The 22,486-nt window shown below is 46.9% G+C and overlaps 1 protein-coding gene across 3 annotated transcripts in view; it reads left to right on the plus strand.

Annotated features, from left to right (window-relative positions):
- The window catches only part of MDM4 (MDM4 regulator of p53), a 207,819-nt gene that overhangs the window by 74,102 nt on the left and 111,231 nt on the right, over positions 1-22,486 (plus strand). For all 3 annotated transcript variants that reach the window (XM_077481257.1, XM_077481259.1, XM_077481258.1), the window contains 2 exons: positions 2,313-2,387; positions 16,826-16,959. In XM_077481257.1, coding sequence (XP_077337383.1) covers positions 2,313-2,387; positions 16,826-16,959 — 209 coding nt within the window. The remainder of the gene's footprint in view (positions 1-2,312; positions 2,388-16,825; positions 16,960-22,486) is intronic.

Consider the following 22,486-nt stretch of genomic DNA (forward strand, 5'->3'; position numbering starts at 1 on the left):
GTTTGGCGTAAAAGCAACATAGCTCATCACCCTCAACACACCATCCCCACTGTCATGGTGGCAGCATCATGGTTTGGGCCTGCTTTTCTTCAGCAGGGACAGGGAAGATGGTTAAAATTGAGGGGAAGATGGATGCAGCCAAATACAGGACCATTCTGGATGAAAACCTGTTGGAGTCTGCAAAAGACCTGAAACTGGGACGGAGATTTATCTTCCAACAAGACAATGATCCCAAACATACAGCAAAATCTACAAAGGAATGGTTCACAAATAAACGTATCCAGGTGTTAGAATGACCAAGTCAAAGTCCAGACCTGAATCCAATCGAGAATCTGTGGAAAGAGCTGAAAACTGCTGTTCACAAACGCTCTCCATCCAACCTCACTGAGCTCGAGCTGTTTTGCAAGGATGAATGAGCAAGAATTCAGTCTCTCGATGTGCAAAACTGATAGAGACATACCCCAAGCGACTTGCAGCTGTAATTGCTTTAAAATAGCGCCTGTAAAGTGCCTGCAAAACGGATCCCCTGCAGTCTGTGTGGAAGCCCCGAGTGCTTTCACACTGAGGAGATGCGCTGGCAGGACGTTAAAAAAAGGTCCTGCAAGCAGCATCTTTCGAGTGGTGTATACCGCTCCTCCACCACTCCTGCCCATTGAAATGAATGGGCACCGCTGCCGAAGCACCTGCAATCCGATTTGGCAGCGGCGCTTCACGGGCACATTTAACCCCTTCCTGGGCCGCTAGCTGGATTATAAGTGCCCAGCTAAAATGACGGTAAAGCGCCGCTAAAACTGGCAGTGTTTTACCGTCAACGCCTGCTCGCTCCAGTGTGAAAGCAGCCTTGAGGCTCGGTTCACACAGGGGCAACACGACTTTTGGAGGCAACTTGGACGTGACGTGACTTGACGTGATGTGACGTGACTTACAACACTACTTTAAGTCGCCCTAGGCCAGGTGACTTGCCGTGGCCAATCAGAGAATGAGCTCTCAGGGGGGAACTCCTTTTGAGAGCTGATAATTCTCTGAGAGTCGCCTCTGTATAGACGGAGATCTGACTTGGAGGCGACCTCCATTGAAATCAATGGGTACCAGTCGCCTACAAGTCGGATTGAAGTAGTACAGGAACCTTTTCTGAAGTCGGAGCGACTTCAGTAGTGTGCATTAAGACAGCTCTCATTCACTTACATTGGTTTCTACATGTTGTGCGACCTGAGGTGACTTGGGGCGACTTGAAGTCTGATCTGAGTCGCTCCTGTGTGAACCGGCACTGAGTGATAAAGAAAATTTCTTACATTTATTAAACAAAACAAACATCCAAACAGTTCACTTGTATGTATAATTTAGAATGAGATTTTATATAATATATATATATATATATATATATATATATAATATATATATATTACACATATTACACAAAAACAGGTAATCAAAACTTTGAAAAAAAATGGGCTAACTTTACTGTTTTTTTTTTTAATCAGTTTTTTTTCCCCCCAAAAAATTGAGTTTGAAAGACCGCTGTGCAAATACCGTGTGACATAAAATATTGCAACAACCGCTATTTTATTCCCTGGGATCTCTGCTAAAAAAGATATATATAAGTTTTGGAGGGTTCTAAGTGAATTTCTAGCAGAAAATACAGGATTTTTATTTGTAAGCATCAAGTGTCAAAAAAGATTTAGTCTTTAAATGGTTAAACTGAGAACTCTACACACTGAGTTGAGTTCATTCATTCAAGTGTAAACATTGTATCTTTTTGATCTTTTCTTGGCAGACTGCCCAGAGAGGAGACAAGTCGCTAAGTCTCCAGGCAACTTGCACTGACTTCTATTACTGAAGTGATTTGCAAGTTGCGCTGAATATATCATCAGCCTTTTTTAACAGCACAATCTGCCGATGCCGATTAATTAAAAAATGCCAAATATCGGCCGATATATCGGCCGACCGACATATCGGTCGACCTCTACTACAAAGTATTAATGCAAGGGGGCCGAATAATTTTGCACGCCCCACTTTTCATTTTTTTATTAGTTAAAAAAGTTTCAAAAATCCAATAGATTTAGTTCCACTTGACAATTGTGTCCCACTTGTTGGTGATTCTTCACAAAAAATAAAAATTTTATATCTTTGTTTGAAGCCTGAAATGTGGCAAAAGGTTGAAAAGTTCAAGGGGACCGAATACTTTTGCAAGGCACTGTATGTATGTGTGTATGTATATAATCCATCTATATCTAATCTCATCTGTATTTATGGATATAATTGTATTATTATTTAAAATAATCTTATTTATATTTTTTTTAACTATCCACCAGGTACGACCTTTGCCTGCATTACTGAAGCTCCTTCACACAGCAGGTGCAAAAGGAGACACGTTTACCATAAAACAGGTAAAGTCTTTATCAAGTTGTTTTGAGTGTCCTTGTCATTTCTTTAACTGTATATGCACCTGTGGGATAAGATCAATATTTCTGTGTAGTGGGTGTTCCCCCCCCCCCCCCCCCCCCCCGACCGACACAGCTACTCTCTGTAACTACATGGGTTGTATAGCCTGCCATTAGGAGAAACTAGGCAAAATTGTTACACAATACACAGAACTTTAATTCCACCCCAGGGGGGCGGGCCCTGTGCTATCAACCCTCCTCCTGCTGCTAGCAGCTTCAGCTTCAGTTTTTATTTTGCATTGCAAGGAGATTGAACTAGGAAATCCTGCGGGCCTCTCGGTCCATATTTTTACTGCAGGTTTGCTGCTTTTTGCGCAAGATGAGAGATCCCAAGATGTTCTATCAACTGCCGGCTGGGTGACAGACTGGTTAATGACATCCTTGTAGTCTCCCCAGTCCGGCCATCGAGCGCGAGCAGGCCGCAGCTAAGGCTCGGGAGGCCATGACATGCCTCGGCTCCAGAGGTGGTCGTGAGTTTCAATGCTCCGGGGTATACATATGACCCGGCTACTGATGTCTGGATCACAGTATACCGAGGCCAACAGCTTCCCTGTAACTGCGCAGGAGTAGGTCTGTGATGGAATGTCTCTCAGCTCTTCAGGACTGGTAAGTACGTCTCTCCCTGCTTCGGTTGGGGGAGCAGCTGGGCAATCCCTGGGGGGTCGATTCAGGGGCCACCTCACCTCCTTATCTTCTCTCCCCAAGTCCCTATCACCCCTCCCTTCCCCCTCTGAAGGGGATGTCTGCATGCGCTGCGGGCGGTGTGTGGGGTCGCTGTTTCTCACCTGTGGGGGCTCTGTGCGGTTGCTGTTCAGTCCTGGTCCAGGTCTGGGGTCCCAAAAAGCAGTTTTTGTGGAGTTTGTCTGTCAGCAGGCAGCTCGTTTTTATTTTTGCTCTCTTCACTGCATGGCGCTGTTCCGGCGGCCATCTCGGATTTGGGAAAGCTATAGATCAGGGATATGCAATTAGCAGACCTCCAGCTGTTGCTAAACTACAAGTCCCATCATTCCTCTGCCTCTAGCTGTCATGCTTATGGCTCTAAGTCTTGCTATGCCTCATGGGAATTGTAGTTCTGTAACATCTGGAGGTCCACTAATTGCCTATCCTTGCTATAGATTCCCCTGGGGAGCTTCAGCAGCCATTTTCCTTAGGATTCCTATTGATTACATTGGCGGCTAATTTGTGAAAGCCTGAATGCTTTCTTCACTGCTGGCCTCTTGTGACAGCATGACATGTGCTTTCTCTAGTTACTTCCTGTATCCACTGTGTGTGTGGGACACAGAATGGCTCTGTGCTGAACGCTGAAGCTGTTCTGCAGATCGTGGCACCGCTGTTGGAGCTGCTGCTGACAGTTTTTTCGCCTCTCTGCATCTGGGAACCTCCTAGGGACTACAGGCCCTGTTTTCGGCATTCACAGAACGCCCCAGGGTGGTGAGTCTAGCGCTAAGTACCCCCCCACGGGGCATCAGCAGGAGGGTGGGACCTTCACTGTCCTAAGTCCCCTTGCAGGTGGCAGACAGGATAGGGTCAGCATGGCTTCAGAAACTGGTGTTTCTTCCCCCGAAATCCAGGCTATAGCAACCGGGTCACCTGTGGTTAGTGTGGTGCACATGGACACCCTGACGGCATTTCTTGACCCCTATGTTGCTAAGATAGAGGCGGCACGTGGCAGGAAAGGTGCACGTAAGAGGCCCTTGCCCCCTGCCCCCCCGTCCTCTGGGGAGAGCTCTGATGCAGACTCGGGCCCTGCTGCGGCCCGAGACCCCTGCTCTGACCTATCAGACGTGGCTGACCAGGACCATTCGGACAGTGAGGATGATTGCGGGTCCAGGCGCGATAAGGCGCCTGTTGGAGCACTTATCACAGCTGTGCATGATACCCTGAAGATTTAGGAGCCAGCGGATTCCTCTGCTGATATACCGGCCCCTTTTGGGTCCCACAAGCCAGCACATTCACCTAAGGTGTTCGCGTATTTGACTTATTTTCACAAATTCATCTACAGGGAATGGGGTCGCCTACAATGGACCTTTTTGGTCCCCAAAAACTTGGCAGTGCGTTACCCCTTTGAGGAAAGCCTTCTTAAGATATGGTCGGCTCCTCCGGTCGTAAACCCCTCAGTATCTAGGTTAAATAAACTAACCACGATCCCGCTTGAGGGGACTCCTGCATTCAAGAATCCCACGGATAGGAAGGCCGAGGCGGTGGCTCGTTCCTTGTTTACGGTTGTGGAGTCAGCCATGCGACCAGTACTGGCATCCGCACTGGTGTCGCAGACACTGACTGAGTGTGGAAAACGTTTGCACCGCAAATTGGGAGAGCAAAAGGCCTCCCCTGTCTGCGTGGAACTAGCAGACCAACTATTGCAAGGCCTTAAGTACGTTTGTGACGTGGCCCTGGATACTCTCCCTCTGTTATCCAGGGCTTCAGTGTCAGCAATGGTGCTGAGGTGCCACGGGTGGTAAGAGTACACTACTCCCACAGGCCAGGAAGGCTAAGGAGCCACGCCGCAGGCAAGGGCCCTCTTTTTCCGCTCACAATCGGCTTTTTCGTCCGCCCGGAGCTTCGGCTAAATGTCCCCAGGACAACCACGGAAGGACAAAAACGTCCCTGGAACCGCAAGCCTAACAAGCCTGCGAACAAAAGTGCTACCGCATGAAGGTTGGCCCCCACCCATGCCTCGAGTGGGGGGTCGCCTTTGGGAGTTTGCATGTGTCTGCGATCTGATTTCCTCTGGCTATAAGATAGTGTTTCTCTCTTGGCTGCTAAACAGATTCTTCCCCTCCAGCATGCCTGTATCCCCGGCTCGCTGGGAGCCCCCTTGGTGGCAGTAAGGGACCTGCTGAGTCGCGGGGTGGTTGTACCGGTTCCGCAATCGAACGTTTCCTGAGGGCATCTTCCACCTCCTAATTGGAGGAGAATCTGGCGATCACCATGCAGACCCTGCAAGAATTTGGGTGGCTGTTGCACCCAAAGAAGTTGTTGATTGTACCAACCCAACGTCTGTACTACTTAGGCTTGCTGCTGGACTCCAGGGAAGCGAGATTTTTTTCTCCCTTCAGACAAACTGCAGACCTCTCAGATCTGTGGTAAAACTGCTGAGGAACCCAAAGTTGTCTTCGCTCCGCTTCTGTATGCGAGTCCTGGGACTCATGGTAGCCTCCTTCGAGGCAGTACCATATGCCCAGTTCCACACCAGAGTCCTGCAGAAGGAGATTTTGTTAAATGGGACAAATCTCAGTTGTCCCTGGATCAACAGATACAGGTGAGCCAGTCAGTCAGAGATTCACTGATCTGGTGGCTGTGGTCCCCGGTGATTCAGGCCGGGAAGTTGTTCCTACCTCTGAACTGGACAGTGATCACAACGGATGCCAGCCTATCCAGCTGGGGTGGAGTGATGGAGGTTCAGTCGGCTCAGGGCCTCTGGTCGGTGGAAGAATCAAAGTTGCTGATCAATCTGCTCGAAATCAGAGTGATCAGGCTGTGCCTCTCCACATGGTCGATAAGACTACAGGGGCATCCGATCGGGATCCAGTCAAACAAGGCCACGGCTGTGGCATACGTCAATCACCAAGGGGGAACAAGAAGCTCAACTGCCGCATGGAAGGTCGCTCACATACTTCGGTGGGCAGATCGACACGTACTGACCCTGTCGGCCATTTACATCCCGGGAGTGGAGAACTGGCAGGCGGATTATCTGAGTCGCCAGATGCTGGACCCAGGAGAATGGGCGTTGCATCCGGAGGTTTTCAGGCTACTGTGCCTGAGGTGGGGTACACCAGACGTGGAACTTCTGGCCTCCTGTCTCAATCGGAAGGTGCCGAGGTTCGTGTCCAGGGCAAGAGATCCATGGGCAGATGCTCTGGTGGCTCCGTGGGATCAGTACCAGCTGATCAAGGCCTTCCTCCACTGAAACTGTTGCCATGTCTGCTTCGCAGAGTGGTAGTCGAGGGGATCCCAGTAATACTTTTTGCCCCAGATTGGCCTCAGCGTGCTTGGTACGCAGACCTAGTGCGCCTGGTGACGGACGCCCCATGGCGACTGCCATTACGAGAGGATCTTCTGTCTCAAGGTCTGATTCTACATCCTGCTTTACCATTGCTGGCTTTAACGGCATGGCTATTGAGAGCCAGGTGTTGAGGTACTGAGGTTTGTCGGACTCAGTGACCTTAACTATGTAGAGGGAGCGGAAATCATCTTCTCGGAAGATATATCAGCTCACCTGGAAGGCTTACATCTCCATGTGAGAGGAGAAAGGCTGGCATTCTCGCTCCTTTTCTATATCCACGATCTTGCTGTTTCTTCAGCGAGGAGTAGACCAGAAATTGGCGTTAAGCACCATTAAGGGGCAATTATCAGCCTTGGCTGTTTTTTTTTCTTTTGTTTTTTTTTGTTTTTTCCAGCGACCCCTGGTGGCTCACTCATTAGTGAGTACCTTTGTTCAGGGGGTGCGACATGTAGTCCCTCCAGTGCTTCCACTGTTACCCCCATGGGATTTTAACCTGGTGTTATCGGCGATTTAAACACCACCGTTTGAGAATATCAGTGTGGACTCTTTCGTAGAAAGTGGTCTTTCTAGTGGCCATCACATCGGCCAGGAGGGTTTCGGACCTGGCGGCTTTGTCCTGCAAGTCGCCTTATCAATGAGTACATTGTATTACCATCTCTGTTTCCTAAGCCGAAGCACCCTAAGGAAGTGGCCCTTCACGCTCTGGACATGGTTCGTGCTCTAAAGGTGTATTTGTCTGCCCCTGCTCCCTTTTCTGAAGTCAGACTCAGTTTGTTTCGGTGGCTGGTCCCAATTAAGTCATGGTGGTCTCGTAGGCCACCATTTCCAAGTGGATCAGATAGATTGTCGTACAAGGCTATGCCTTGAAGGGGCAGGTGCCCCCTTTCCAGTCACGGCCCACTTTACAAGAGCAAGAGTCTTGGGCCTTCCGACACCAATCGCCTGTCGCTCAGGTGTGTAAAGCGACGACCTGGTCTTCTGTCCACACGTTTACCAAGTTCTACAAAGTAGACGTCGGTGCATCCGCTCATGCCGCTCATGCATGTTTTGGCCACAAATTTTTGCATGCGGCCGTTTAGTTGCAATTGAAGATGCAATATATTTTTTTCCTAGTTTTTCGATAAAAACGCAGTACCGTTTAGTCACTGTGCTGTTGAATTACTTTCCGCAGTTTTGGTGCGGTTGTGGGTAGTCACTCCTGTTGAGGTTACCCTGGTTTTGTGGTGGATTCCTCCATGCACTGTTGTTTTTTTGTGGGTAAAGTTTCACTAGTTCCCACTTGCCTTGGTGGATGAAGTTTTTATGCTGTTTTCCCACCCCTCGTTTGGCACTGCTTGGGGACATCCCAATGGCTATTGAGCTTTGTCGGTCGGTGAATATAAGAGTAAATAGGATTTTTTGTACTCATTGTAAAATCCTTTTCTCTGTAATTCACCACCCGACACAGCACCCGCCTCTCCCCTTTTCTCTTTGTTATACTGCTTGTTGACGTACTGATGACTGCATGGCAGGCTGGAGGGTTGTTGCCCAAGGGACCGCCCCCTTGGCAGAACTAGAGTTCTGAGTGTTGTATTACAACTAATGCCTAGTATTCTCCTGGTAATGGGCATAACAACCCAGTGGCTAAGAGAGGAGCTGTGTCGGTCAGTAAATTACAGAGAAAAGGATTTTTGTAAAATTGAAAGAAGCTTAATGCTATAAGGTCTCTCCATATTGGGGCTAAACATAGTAGATTCCCATCTAGCCCTCAGGACACTCTTATTGAGTTGCAGGAGATTGGGGATCAGGTAGATCTTCCCAAATATTTGGAAGATACTTATTTATCCTCTTCTGAGGATCCTAATATGGAAGGAGTAGCATCATGAGACAGGTTGCTTGTGTACTCTATTACTCAACCTTTTTTGTTGCCTGCAGCACAGGGTCTTGAGGAACTTACCTCTAATTGGGTTCATTAGAACCTCCCCCATCTGGGGATGTTTTTTCCTATTCAGGCATGGCGAAAAAAGCTTATGTATTCTGAATGGAAACATCTGGATAAACAATATTTTCCTCCCAAGAAATTCTCCACACTTTATCTACGAAAGAGGATTTCTATGAAGAAAATGGTGGGGGGTTCCAGGAATTGATGCTGCAATCGCCTCAGTGAGCAGAGTTTCACATATCTGATGGATAATGCACTGATGTTAAAGGATCCAACAGATAAAACGTTGGAACTTCTTTTTAAAGACAATAAGTCTTTAAAGGCAATTGGTGTATCGCAGTCCATTCAGGAACAGTTTGTGGATATACCTGAAATTCTGCCTGATTAGATGGCCCACAATGGGCTGGTGTATCTGATTTACTTTTTCTCACAGATGCTTTGAAAGACTATCATTTTAGTCTTATGGCTTATGCTTGCACTAGTGCATTCTCGCAGAGTTCTGTGACTGAAAAATTGATCAGCCGAAGCACTGTGTAAAAAGCTCTTAGCCAGTTTTTTCCCCTTCATGGGTACGGCTATTTAGAGACAATCTGGATAAGTACATCCAAAGGACCTCTAATGGAGAAAGCTCACTTTTACCAGTTAAGAAGAGGTTCAAACATTTCTCCTTTAATCGTGCTGCCTCTCCTATGCCAGGGGCATCTGCCACTAGGCAGTCTCGACAGCCTCAACCGGTCCTGTTCAAGGGAAAGTCCCCAAGGGCAGCACCAGGGTCAGAAGAGATCCTGGGGCAGAAAGCCCACAACGCAGAATGCCTAAAGCCTTCTCATGAAGGGGTACCCCCACTCGTTTGAGTGAGGGGAAAGGTCCTGTGATTCTCAAGACCTGGCAGGAACAATGTCAAGTCAGATGGATTTTTGCAGTTTTTTTCCTCTAGGTTACGACTAGAGTTCTCAGCGTTTCCGTCTCCTCTTTTTTCTAAGGGAAAATGTTCACAAGGATCCAGAGAAAAGGAAGTCTTTCTGGCCTCTGGATCAGCTATTATCCCAGTCGGTGATATCAGAGGTTCCCTTACTTAGTGGAACAGAGCACCGGATTTGTCTCAAACCTTTTTTACCAGAAAGTTAAGACCCATTCTAGATCTCTAAGATCTGAATCAGCACGTGAACATCCGATCCTTTCGTAATCCGATCGGTTGTGCCCATCCTGCAAGGAGTGGAGTTTTTTTGGCTTTGAGATCAAAAATGCATATCTCCATGTGCCAAATTTTTCCCACTCACCAGAAATTTCTGCATTTTTGAAATCTAAAATTATAATTTCAGTTGTGGCTCTGCCATTCGGGTTAGCACCACGGTGTTCTGAAAGATTCTGGCACCTCCTTTAGCCAGATTAAGGGCTCAAGGCATAACAGTCCTAGCCTATTTAGAAGATCTACTTTTCATCATTCAGTATCGGGCCTAAAACCAGAGTCTGATCACAGCCATAACTACCTGAAGTCTCTGGATTGGATACTCAACCTAGGAAGATTCTTCTTAAAACCATCAAGGAAATTATAGTACTTTTATTATTATTATTATTATTATTCACGATTTATATAGCGCAACAGTTTACGCAGCGCTTTACAATTTGTAGGGGGGGGGCGGGCGGCAACACAATTACAGTACAGTTCAATACAAAAGGTACAGGAGGGCTTGGGGCTGGTTATAGATACCATACATAAGGTTTTCTTACCCCAGACAAGAATCGTTTAGGACTGGATCCTGGATCCTGTAGGACTAATTCAACTCATCAAATCAAAGGAAAATTCCTTCCAATCGGCTGTGCATGAGATTGTTAGGGGAAATCGTGGCCTCCTTCAAGGCCACCCCTTATGTGCAGTTTTTACTCAAAAACTGCTTCAAAATACCATCCTGTTGGTCTGGAATAAAAAGATTCAGGTCTTGTTTGTTTACAATACACTTGGCTCCTGGCGTAAGTCAGAGCCTGAATTGGTGGTTATCCAGCAAAAGGGAAAATCCTTTATCCTGGAAGGTGTTAACAGATGCCAGCCTTCTAAGCTGGGGCGCAGCCATGGAATAAGATTTTGTCCAGGGCAGATTGTCCAGGTTTGAGGACCTTGCCTATCAACTTTTTGGAATATTCAGGCAGTACGTCTGGCCCTAGAATCTGGGACGGTCAGACTACGGGACTGTCCTGTCGGGATTCATTCTGACAAGACTACCGCGGTGGCTTACATCAATCACCAGGGGGGCACGAGAGGTCGTGCAGCCCAATAAGAGGTGAATAATGTTCTAGCTTGGGTAGAACACAACATTCCTTGCCTATTGGCAATTTTCATTTCCGGAATAGAGTATTGGCCGGCGGACTACTTGAGTCTCCAACAATTATTTCCGGGATAATGATCTCTTCACCCCGACATCTTTCTAGCTATATGTCAGAGATGGGGTATCCCTGACATGGACCTAATCGCGTCCAGATTCAACAATAAAATCGAGAACTTTGTGCCGAACAAGGGATCCGCTAGCAGGCGGAACAGACGCATTAGTCTTCCTATGGGATCATTTTTCAGTAAATTATTTCCTCCAGTTCTGCTACTTCTGCGCCTTCTCTGGAGGATTAAGCAGAAACAAAATGAGGTGATTCTGGCGGTCCCAGTGGGTCCCAGAAGATCTTGATTTACCGAGATAGTAAAGATGGCAGTAGGAGTCCTTAAGACAAGGTCTGGTATTTCATCCTACCTTAGGGATAGAAAGTTAACAGGTTTGACAGTTGAATCCCACTTTATAAAATTGTGGGTGATCTCCTTTGGTATTGTCTTCTTTGATTAATGCCAGGAAGCCCGCTTCCAGAAACACTTACTATAAAGCCTGGAAGGCATATGTTTCTTGGTGTGGATCCAGGGGCTGGCACCCCAGGAAGTATGTCATAGGCAGGTTCCCTGATTTCCTGCATATGGGATCTGAAGTGAAGCTGTCCTTGACTTCTATCAAGAGCCAGATCCCAGCCTCGTCAGTGTTTTTTCTATGGCCTCTTGCTTCCCACTCTTGGTGCGAGAGCGTAGCCCCCTATCAAGGCACTTCTAAATCCTTGGGATTTAAAAATTTGCCTTATCTGCTTTGCGTAATCAGCCGTTTGAACCTCCTATGAGAAATTCCCTTGGTTCTTTTTGACAAGAAAGATAATCTTTCTGGTTGCCATTCTTCTGCTAGAAGAGTATCCGAACCAGCGGCTCTGTCTTGTAAAGAGCCATATTTGATCATGCATAAGGATGAGGTGGTTCTATGTCCTCATCCTGAATTCCTACAAAAGGTGGTAAAAGGTTTTCAGTTAAACCAAGATATTCTTCTTTCTCCCAGAGCCTCAATCTAGGGAAGAGAAGGCACTACAATCCCTTGATGTAGTAAGAGCTATCAGAGTCTATTTAAAGGCGACCGTTCGGTTTTGCAAAACAATCTTTTGTTTGTACTGCCAGAGGGTACAAAAAGTGGACAGGCAGAGTCAAAATACACTTTTTTTCGGAATGGATTTGTCAAGTGTTTTTTTTTCTTTAAGCTTTAAACAAATTCTTCCTTCCTTCTTATGTTAGAGCACACTCATCCAGGGCGACTAGTGCCTCTTGAGTGGTGCATCATTAGGCCTCTATGGCTCAGATCTGTAAGGCTGCGACTTGGTCTTCGGTTAATACGTTTACCAGATTTTATCAAATCGATATTAAAGGTCATGAGGATATTGTCTTTGGGCGCAGTATACCACAGGCTGCAGTATGAGTTTTCTCCTGTTTTTTTTGGTTATCTCCCTCCAGTTGCCGTTACTATGGGACATCCCTCATAGTAACTATGTGTCCCCTGATGTAAGAAGAGAAAACGGGATTTTTAAAATGGCTTACCTGTAAAACACTTTTCTTTGATGTACATCAGGGGACACAGAGGTCCCTCCCTTCACTTCTTGCCTTAGGGTATGCCAGTGTCAAACACCTATCAGTGGCCCTATAACCCACATAGTACCTACTATGGCTCTGTGTCCCCTGATGTACATCAAAGTATAACATTTTACAGGTAAGCTGTTTTAAAAATCAATTTTTTTCCTAAATGTACACAATATAACTGGGTACTAACATTTATACAGTGGGGCAAAAATGAAAGTATTTAGGCAGCCAATAATTGTGCAAGTTCTTCCACTTGAAAAGATGGAGGCCTGTAATTGTCATCATAGGTATACCTCAACTATGAGAGACAAAATGTGGAAACAAATCCAGACATCACATTGTCTGTTTTTTGAGAGAATTTATGTGCAAATTCTGGTGGAAAATAATTATTTGGTCACCTACAAACAAGTAACATTTCTGGCTCTCGCAGACCTGTATCTAACTCTTTAAGATGCTCCTCTGCCCTCCACTCATTACCTGTATTAATGACACCTGTTTGAACTTATCAGTATAAAAGACACCTGTCCACAACCTCAATCAGTCAAACTCCACTATGGCGAAGACCAAAGAGCTGTTGAAGGACACCAGTAACGAAATTGTAGACCTGCACCAATCTGGGAAGACTGAATCTGCAATAGGCAAGCCGCTTGGTGTGAAGAAATCGACTGGGAGTGGGAACAATAATTAGAAATTGGAAGACATACAAGATCACTGATAATCTCCCTCGATCTGAGGCTCCATGCAAGATCTCACCCTGTGGGGTGAAAATGATCACAAGAATGATGAGCAAAAATCCCATAACCACACGGGGGGACCGCCAGGGACTCAGATCCTGCAGTGCGACGTGTCCCCCTGCTTAAGCCAGTACATCTCCGGGCCCGTCTGAGGTTTGCTAGAGAGCATTTGGATGATCCAGAAGAGGATTGGGAGAATGTCATATGGTCAGATGAAACCAAAGTAGAACTGTTTGGTAGAAACACCACAACTCGTTCTGTTTGGACGAGAGAGAATGCTGATTTGCAACCAAAGAACACTATACCTACTGTGAAGAATGGGGGTGGCAACATCATGCTTTGGGGCTGTTTCTCTGCAAAAGGAACAGGACGACTGATGCGTTTACATGAAAGAATGAATGGGGCCATGTATGGGTGCGATTTTGAGTGCAAACTTCCTCCCATCAGCAAGGGCATTGAAGATGAAACGTGGCTGGGTCTTTCAGCATGACAATGATCCCAAACACACCGCCTAGGCAACGAAGGTGTGGCGCAGCATTTCAAGGTACTGGAGTGGCCTAGCAAGTCTCCAGATCTCAACCCCATAGAAAATCTTTGGAATTGCATCACTGCTCTAGAGGAGATCTGCATGGAGGAATGGGCCAACATACCAGCAACAGTGTGTGACATCCTTGTGAAGACATATGCCGCGTACACACGATCAAACTATCCGGTGGAAAAGTCCGCCGGACAATCCGCCCGTGTGTGGGCTCCGGCAGACTTTTTTTTTTACCCAAAAGTCCGGCAGACTTAGCAGTTATGACTCAAAAACTGTCTGGCGGACAATACGCCGCGTGTGTGCTAGTCCCACATACTTTTGAAATGAACGGACTTTCTTACACAGAGAAAAGTCCGTTCAATTTGAGCGCAGCTCCAGGTAGACTGGACTAGCGAAGGAAGTCAATGTTGCCGCCTTCGAGTGCGCCCCCCCCCCCTGAGCCATACCAAGCCGGGTGCCCTCAACATGGGGGGTTGCTTTGGGGAAGGGGGGCCTGCACCTTGTCCCCATGTTGAGCACCCCAAAGCACCTCATCCCCATGTTGATGAGGACAAGGGCCTCTTCCTGACAACCCTGGCCGTTGTTTGTCGGGGTCTGCTGGAGGGGGTCTTATCGGAATCTGGGGGCTCCCCAGATCCCGGCCCCTCACCCTATGTGAATGAGTATGGGGTACAGTGTACCCCCTACCCATTCACCTGTGAAAAAAATGTAAATAAAACACAACACACAAGGGTTTAAAATTTATTGCACAGCTCCGGGGGTCTTCTTCCGTCTTGGGGGGTCTTCTCGCCGGACTCCTCCGCTATCTTCTGCTCTTTTACTAGCTCTTTTGCTAGTGGAGGAGCACGGCTTTCTTATTCGTCACCGCCACCCTGGGGTTTTCTCCCGACTTCAGGGGTCTTGTCCCCCTCTTCGGTTCTTCTTGCCGGGCCTCCGCGCCTTCTTCCAGCTCTTTTAGAAGCGGTGGCCGGTCTTCTATCACCGCCTTCTCTTCTTCTTGTTCTTCTTCCTTGAGATGTTGACTCGACGCGCTCTCTGGCCACAATGACAGGTGCGGCGATTTTATATAGGGACATCGCCGGGTGATGTCCCCGCCCATTATGATGTCACAGTCCAAGAAGAACCGAAGAGGGGGACAAGACCCCTGAAGTCGGAAGAAGACCCCCGGGTGGCGAAGAAGAAAGCTGGGCTCCTCCGCTAGTAAGAGCTAGAAGAAGATAGTGGAGGAGTCCGGCGAGAAGACCCCCGGAGCTGTGCAATAAATTATTTTTAACCCTTGTGTGTGGTGTTTTATTTAAATTTTTTCACAGGTGAATGGGTAGGGGTACATTGTACCCCATACTCATTCACATAAGGTGGAGGGCCGGCATCTGGGGGCCCCCTTATTAAAGGGGGCTTTCGGGTTCTGATAAGCCCCCCACCCGCAGCCCCCCAATGGCCAGGGTTGTTGGGAAGAGGCCCTTGTCCTCATCAACATGGGGACAAGGTGCTCTTGCTCCCCCCTCTCTCGCTCCCTCTCTCTGAGACCGTTTTTTACATGTATTTTGAAGTTGTAAAAACATTACACCCATTTTTGGAAAAAGCTTACTTCTATGGAATTGGTTAGTCTCCCTAAGAGTTATTTACATGTTAAAAGTCCCCACCTACCGTTGACCAGGGCCTGCATTCCAGCCTTATGGAAGCAACCCTTTTACTCTAAGTCAACAATATTGAAAACTGTCAGGAAAGCCTTAAAGCGGTAGTGAACCCGCTCATTATGAAATTCTTACCTTAGAACGAGGCCCCGACATCTGGCCCGATCCACGCCGAGGGAGCTGACATGCTCCCTCGGCGTTTCTTCCGGGTATCGCGGCTCCAGCGCTGTGAGTGGCCGGAGCCGCGATATCGTCACTGGAGATATGCGCGCGGGAGATTTCATTCCGGCCGGCCGGCCACTGCCGGATTTTCAGGCCGAGAATCCCCTTGTGCGCATGCGCCGCTGCAGTCAGTGGCGCATACCGAGGGGAATATCTCCTAAACTGTACAGATTTAGGAGATATTTTTTTTACCTACAGGTAAGCCTTATTATAGGCTTTCCTGTAGGTAAAAGTAAAAAAATTTAGTATACAACCACTTTAAAGAGGAACTGCAGTCTGCTCACATAATTTTTAATTGAAACATCTTTGCCATTCTGAAGCTTCCCTCCCACCACTTTGCATATTATTTTATATATACTGTGATTCTGTACTTGCAAAATATGCTAAAGAAATCTCCCTCCACTCAGTCTGGCTGCAATTATTTTAACTGGGCAGATGAAGATGCTGCCTGTTCACTTCCTGGATGCACACACACACACACACACCTCCAGCTCTACAGGTTTCATTGGCTCTCTTATGACTCATTCCTCCTCCCTTCCTGGCAAACTCTCACAAGAGAAAGAGCTGTGCATGATGTCCTAAGCCTAGGCTTTTTTCCAGACAAGAAACTGGAAGTGGGCCGTATAAGGCATTTACTGGTAGAAAAAAACTATTTACTATTGAAAGTTAAACAGGGAGAGTAGATTTAATAGATGACAAGATGAGAAAAATGATTGCCGTTCCACTTTAAGCTACGTTCACAGCAGCAATAGGTTGTCATGTCTAGTCTCTAAATGTAACCCCGAGGTGTTGTGGGCCCTCTGCTGCAGGTTGGGCACACCAAACATCGACTTCCTGGCTTCCAACTTCAACTTGTATATCTTGTTTAACTGTCCTGAAGCGCTGAATAAAACTTTTTCGATAGCTTTATGTGCTGTGGTTGCTCTGTATATCAGTGGAAAAACACTGTAGTTAATAGTGGTGTGCTGCTAATTACAGGCGTTGGTTCAATCTACCTAAATATTTACCTTTTGTCTGTAATGTACAATTAAATTTTTAGCCTGTTGTAAAAATGATTTTCTGTGAGAACATTACGTTAATACATGTCCCTCTTTTCCTTTTATTGCTTGTTGCTAGACTGAGGCAGGCTGGGAATTTGGAGGTGTTATGTTGGGCAGTTCTTTCAGCTTTGTTTTGCCAGTGTCTAATCTCCTAAAGGCAGCCATTGGCAACCTAGTGTACCTGAATACTCATTCTGTGGCTCATAATGTACTCTCAAGAAGGCAAAAATTGTATGTTTCTTTTTAGGTAAATACTATGGCTGCTTCTGCTTTAGCATTTTTATATTTTGGAAGTTATGTATACTGAATGAGTTGGTCTCCTTGCTCTATATGCATTACATGTAAACCTTTAACTTCTTTTTAGGTAATGCATTATTTGGGACAGTATATTATGGTTAAACAACTGTATGACAAGCAGCAGCAGCACATTGTTCACTGTGGCACCGATGAACTTGGAAAGTTATTAGGCATTACAAACTTTTCGGTAAAGGACCCAAGGTAAGGGGTTTCTGAATAAACACATTTTTATCAACGTATATAAACATAAGTATGCTATCACTGAAATGTAAACATGAATAAGCATTGTGGTAGAACAGCAGAATTTTTTCAAGTTTAGATTCCCAGACCAAGCCTAACATCACTGTGGGTCAATGACACATTTCTCTGACTTCACACAGTTGCCCATTTTTAATTCTTTGCTGCAGGGTTAATTAACATTCTCACTGAAAAGTTTTTTTTTTCCCCATGAAATAAAAAGGTGTATGTTCTTAAATTATGCAAGTATTCCAGAGGCCGATATTTTTTGATTAACCATAGCAACAATAGAGGCTGCAGTACAGTGGAGATTTTGAATTTGTAAATTATTATTATTTTTTTTTTTATATAGATAAAATGACAAAAACAAACCCTTTCTCTTTTATTCATCGATGGACACGGCGCCTCCTTAATCTTGACCATTGGGTTATATTGCCTCTGCAGGAGTAGGATGAGGCAGAATAAAAAATTCTGGCTATGCCCATGAGCTGTCCTCAGTCAGTACATAACCCCCTCCCTGCTCTAGGTATTCATTTTTTTTTCTGTCTAGTCAGAAGTAAGGACCTAGCTCCTTGCTGGTATCTTTTGGTCCTAGCAAATTTTACTTTTTGTCTCATTTTTCCATGCATTTTTTTTTTCCCTGGGAGATCAGCAATTAACTGCTGGGCGACAGGCTGGATAAACTAGATCTCCCCAGTCCAGTCAGTGAGTGCGTGCAGACCACAGCTACACGCTAGGCCAGCCACAACATAGCCTCAATGGACGGAGGCTGGCCCGCGAGTTCAACGTCTCGCAGGGTCGCCGCATACGAACGGGCTCTGGTCCGAGTCACAGCAGTCCCTTGGCCGACAGCCCCCACCTCGGTGACGAGGAGTTCTGTCTGGAGGGACATCTGCACCATGAATCGGTACATACAGTTCCCCCCTTCTCTCCGTGGGACCCTCCAGGAATGGTCTGGGACCCTCCAGGGATGGTCTGACCTGCCTGCAGGATCCCTCCTCTCATCCTAAAGTCCCTGGTTAAACTGGGCTTCCCCTTCCCCCATGGATTGGTGGAAGTCCCAGGGCAGGCAGCAGAGACCTCTCGGAGTCTCCCCTGTCATTTCCCTTCTGGGTGATGTGTTTCCTGCCCTGGTGGTATGGGGGGGGGGGGGCTTCTGGTGCACCGGAGACCCCTAGGTGCATGCCCTGCTGTTTGTGAGGTAGTGTGCAGTTTGAGGGTCCCAGTGCAGAGGACATTGTGGTGTCCCCTTAAATGTTCACCCTGCCTGGTGGTATAGTACCTTTTTGGTAGAGGGTCACCTTGCAGAGAATGCAGTAATGTGGAAGGCACAGAGGATCCTGGCAGCATACTTCAGCATGTCAAACGACCAACAGCTATTTTTGGGTGGTCTGAGGACATCACGTTTTGGTCTGCCTGGTCTCTGTCTGTCGGCCATCTTTGTGTAACCGATGATATCACGCTGGCCATTTTTCTTTTCATACATCAGGGGACATAGAGCCATAGTAGTTACTATGTGGGTTATAGGCCACCTTCAGGTGATGGACACTGGCATGCCCCAAGACAAAAAGTGCACTCCCTATGTGGTATAACCCCTCCTACTACTGGAAGTACCTCAGTTTTTTCGCCAGTGTCTAAGGTGTTGGTCACGAGTAAAGATGTGCTGTGCTGAGCTCCTCTGGAGCAATCCTTGTTGGAGCTAGCCATGCTGACCGGATCCATTCAAAGTGTCCTTTTTGGCCAGATTGAATGGTACCCAGGCATCAAATCTGAAGAAACAAGTTTTTTTGCATGTGAATGCTTCTCTTTTTAGAATGCTGGACCCTGGGATCCAGTACTTTTTGGTAGTAAGGCCATTTACTGGCAGGGTGCAGTTGCAGGTCCAGGATTGTGGGTTTCCTCTAGGGTCCCCTGCTCCTGATGGTTTAACGGAATGTGAAGATTGGGTCTGTTGGTTTACCACAGAAAATCCTGTGGCGGGAAAGGCAAGTGAATTTTTCTAAGAAATCTTTTAGAATTTTCTTATGAATGTCTCCTTTAACCACTTCAGATCCGCGCTATTGCCAAATGACGGCATTAGCGCGGACCTACATTTTCAGGACTACGTCTATTGACGTCGTCCTGGTTACGAGCGGCCTGCGCGCCCCCTGAGGGGCGCGCGCGGCGCGCTCTGTGATCGGCGAGTCCGTGAGACTCGCCTGATCACCGATCCGTGTAAGGGGTCGATCCCGACCCCTTATCACGTGATCAGCTGTCAGCCAATGACAGCTGATCATGTGATAGAACGGAGCCGGTAATCGGCTATTATTCCTCCTCGCGCTGACAGCGCGAGGAGAGAAAAAAAAAGCCGATCACCGGCGGCCGTGATCGGGACATCAGTCCTGATCACGGCCATCAATACAAGGGGCCACCTGCCACCTGCCTGTGCCCACCTGCCTCCCGCAGTGCCATCCTGAAGTAAAATAAAAGAAAAAGTAAGTGCCCCCCGTCAGTGCCCCCTGTCAGTGCCCACAGTGCCACCCACAGTGCCACCCACAGTGCCACCCCACAGTGCCACCCACAGTGCCACCCAATCTGCCTCAAAGGTGCTGCACCCCAGTGCCGCCCATCAGTGCCCAGCAGTGCCGCCCATCAGTGCCCAGCAGTGCCGCCCATCAGTGCCCAGCAGTGCCGCCCATCAGTGCCCAGCAGTGCCACCTATCAGAGCCACCTATCAGTGCCACCTATCAGTGCCCATCAGTCCCATCTATCTGTGGTACCTATCAGTGCCCATCCGTGCCACCCATCCGTGCCATCTTATCTGTGCCCATCTTTGCCCATCAGTGCCGCCTTATCTGTGCCCATCGGTGCCGCCTTATCTGTGCCTATTAGTGCCGCCTTAACTATGCCTATCAGTGCCCACCAGTGCAGCCCATCAGTGCCCACCAATGCAGCCCATCAGTGCCCACCAATGCAGCCCATCAGTGCCCACCAATGCAGCCTATCAGTGCCGCCTAATCAGCGCACTTCAATGAAGGAGAAAAATGACCCGTTTGCAAAATTTTATAACAAACTATTAAAACATGATTTTTTTTTTTTTTTTTTTTTGCATCTTTTTTTGTTTGTTTAGCAAAAAATAAAACTCCGAGCTGTAACTAAATACCACCAAAAGAAAGCTCTATTTGTGGGAAAAAAATGATAAAAATTTCATTTGGGTACAGTGTTGTATGCCCGCGCAATTGTCACTCAAAGTGCATCAGCGCTGAAAGCTGAAAATTGGTCTGGGACTGAGGGGGGTTTAAGTGCCCAGTAAGCAAGTGGTTAACCACTTTCAGACCGGACCAATTTGCTGGTCAAAGACCAGACCACTTTTTGCGATTCGGCACTGCGTCGCTTTAACTGACAATTGCGCGGTCGTGCGACGTGGCTCCCAAACAAAATTGACGTCCTTTTTTTCCCACAAATAGAGATTTCTTTTGGTGGTATTTGATCACCCCTGCGGTTTTTATTTTTTGCGCTATAAACAAAAATAGAGTGACAATTTTGAAAAAAACGCATTATTTTTTACTTTTTGTTATAATAAATATCCCCCAAAAATAAATAAAAAAAACATTTTTTTCCCTCAGTTTAGGCCGATACGTATTCTTCTACATATTTTTGGTAAAAAAAAATCGCAATAAGCGATTATTGATTGGTTTGCGCAAAAGTTATAGCGTTTACAAAATAGGGATAGTTTTATAGCATTTTTATTAATAATTTTTTATTATTTTTTTTTTTTACTAGTAATGGCGGCGATCAGCGATTTTTATTGTGAATGCGACATTATGGCAGACACATCGGACATTTTTGACACATTTTTGGGACCATTGTCATTTATACAGTAATCACTGCTATTTAAATGCAGTGATTCCTGTGTAAATGACACTGGCAGTGAAGGGGTTAACCAGTGGGTGGCAGTGTAGGGGTTAAGTGTTCCTAGGGGAGTGTTACTAACTGTGGGGGGGTTGGGCTTTCATTTAGTGTACACTGATCTCTGCTCCAATCACATGGAGCAGAGATCAGCGTCACTAGTTGCTAGGCAGAATAGACAAATGTTGTTTACACAGCATTTGCTCTATTCGACCGCTCCGTGAGACGATCGCGGGGATGCCCGCGGCGATCGAGTCCGCGGGTCCCGCGACCGGACTCACGGGGGTCTCGACCAGCGCGGGAGCGTGCAGCCGGCGGCGCGCTCCCGATGGCAGGGCGGCATCGAATATTGGACGTACCTGTACACCAATATGCCTGCCCGTGCCATTCTGTCGACGTACATCGTCGTGCGCTGGTCGGGAAGTGGTTAACATGAAAATGTTGTCATTCCTATATGTCACCACTGGCGGCTGAATTGATCACTCACCGCCTCATGCTGGAAACAGCACTGTGTCAAGAGCCAAAATGCTTCCTCCACCTCCAGCCGAACAGCAGATCCTCCGGTAAGATTAAGGGGTGGTTTGTCTCACTGCTTATCGCCCCACTATGCTAATACTCCCACCCTCGTGGGGTAGACGCGCTCAGATTAGTTTTTTTGAAAAAAAAAGTGACAGGAAGCTCAATCAGCGTGCGGCTCTGTGGCTTCTAACTATGCTATGCTTCTCTCTGTAGATCTGAGAGGACCTGTAGTCTGCCGCTCGTGCGGGAAAACCCTTTTTAAAATAGGGGGTGGAGCCATAGGCAAAGAGGTGGCATTATCAGGTTTGGTGACACGGACATTTCCTTTCACACATTGTTACTGCTGCATCAGGCTGGGCATTAATAGCAATTTTGCTCGACTAGACCTAGCAGTGTATGCATTCCTTCTGGTAGTGCCTCTACTTTGTGCATCAGGCTATGAGCGGAAGGGGGAACACCTAAAAGGGTTCTAGAGGATTGATTGTTTTACGGCAACCTAAATCCATGTCTAAAAAAAGTTATCCTCCTCTGAGAGTGATGCGGCCGGTCAGAGTGAGCCGTCGGGGGATTGGTGTTGCAGCAGCTCTGGACACTTAAGCCCCTTTATTTATTATTCAGGAGGTTTTTTCTAATACCATTTTAAGTTTGGAACAGAAGATTGATGCTATGTTTGCTTCCCATAGTGGGTCCTAGCGTAGCAGATCCCCATCCATTGCTCAGGACCCTAGTACTGAGGAGCAAGGGACAGAAGATCATGAAGTTCTTTTAAAGGATCTGGAAGACGCTGATGTCTCCTCTTCCGAAGATCCTAATATGGAGGAAGCAGTCTCACAAGAAAAACTGTTGGTACACTGCCTTACTAAAAGTTGGTTCGCTCAACATTTTTACTGCCTGCAGTCTATTGATGAGCCTACCTTTTTGGTTTCGAATCACTAAAGCCTCCCTAATCTGTGGATGCCTATCCTATCCATTCATGGCTAAAAAAGCTGATGTATTCTGAGTGGGAGCACCCAGATAAACAATTTTTCCTCCAAAAAAGTTTTCTATACTTTATCCTATGGGGAGGAATTCTATAAGAAATAGG

The sequence above is a fragment of the Lithobates pipiens genome, unplaced genomic scaffold, assembly GCF_037356315.1.
Source record: "Lithobates pipiens isolate NorthernLeopardFrog02 unplaced genomic scaffold, aLitPip1_a1.2 Scaffold_16, whole genome shotgun sequence".
NCBI lineage: Eukaryota > Metazoa > Chordata > Amphibia > Anura > Ranidae > Lithobates > Lithobates pipiens.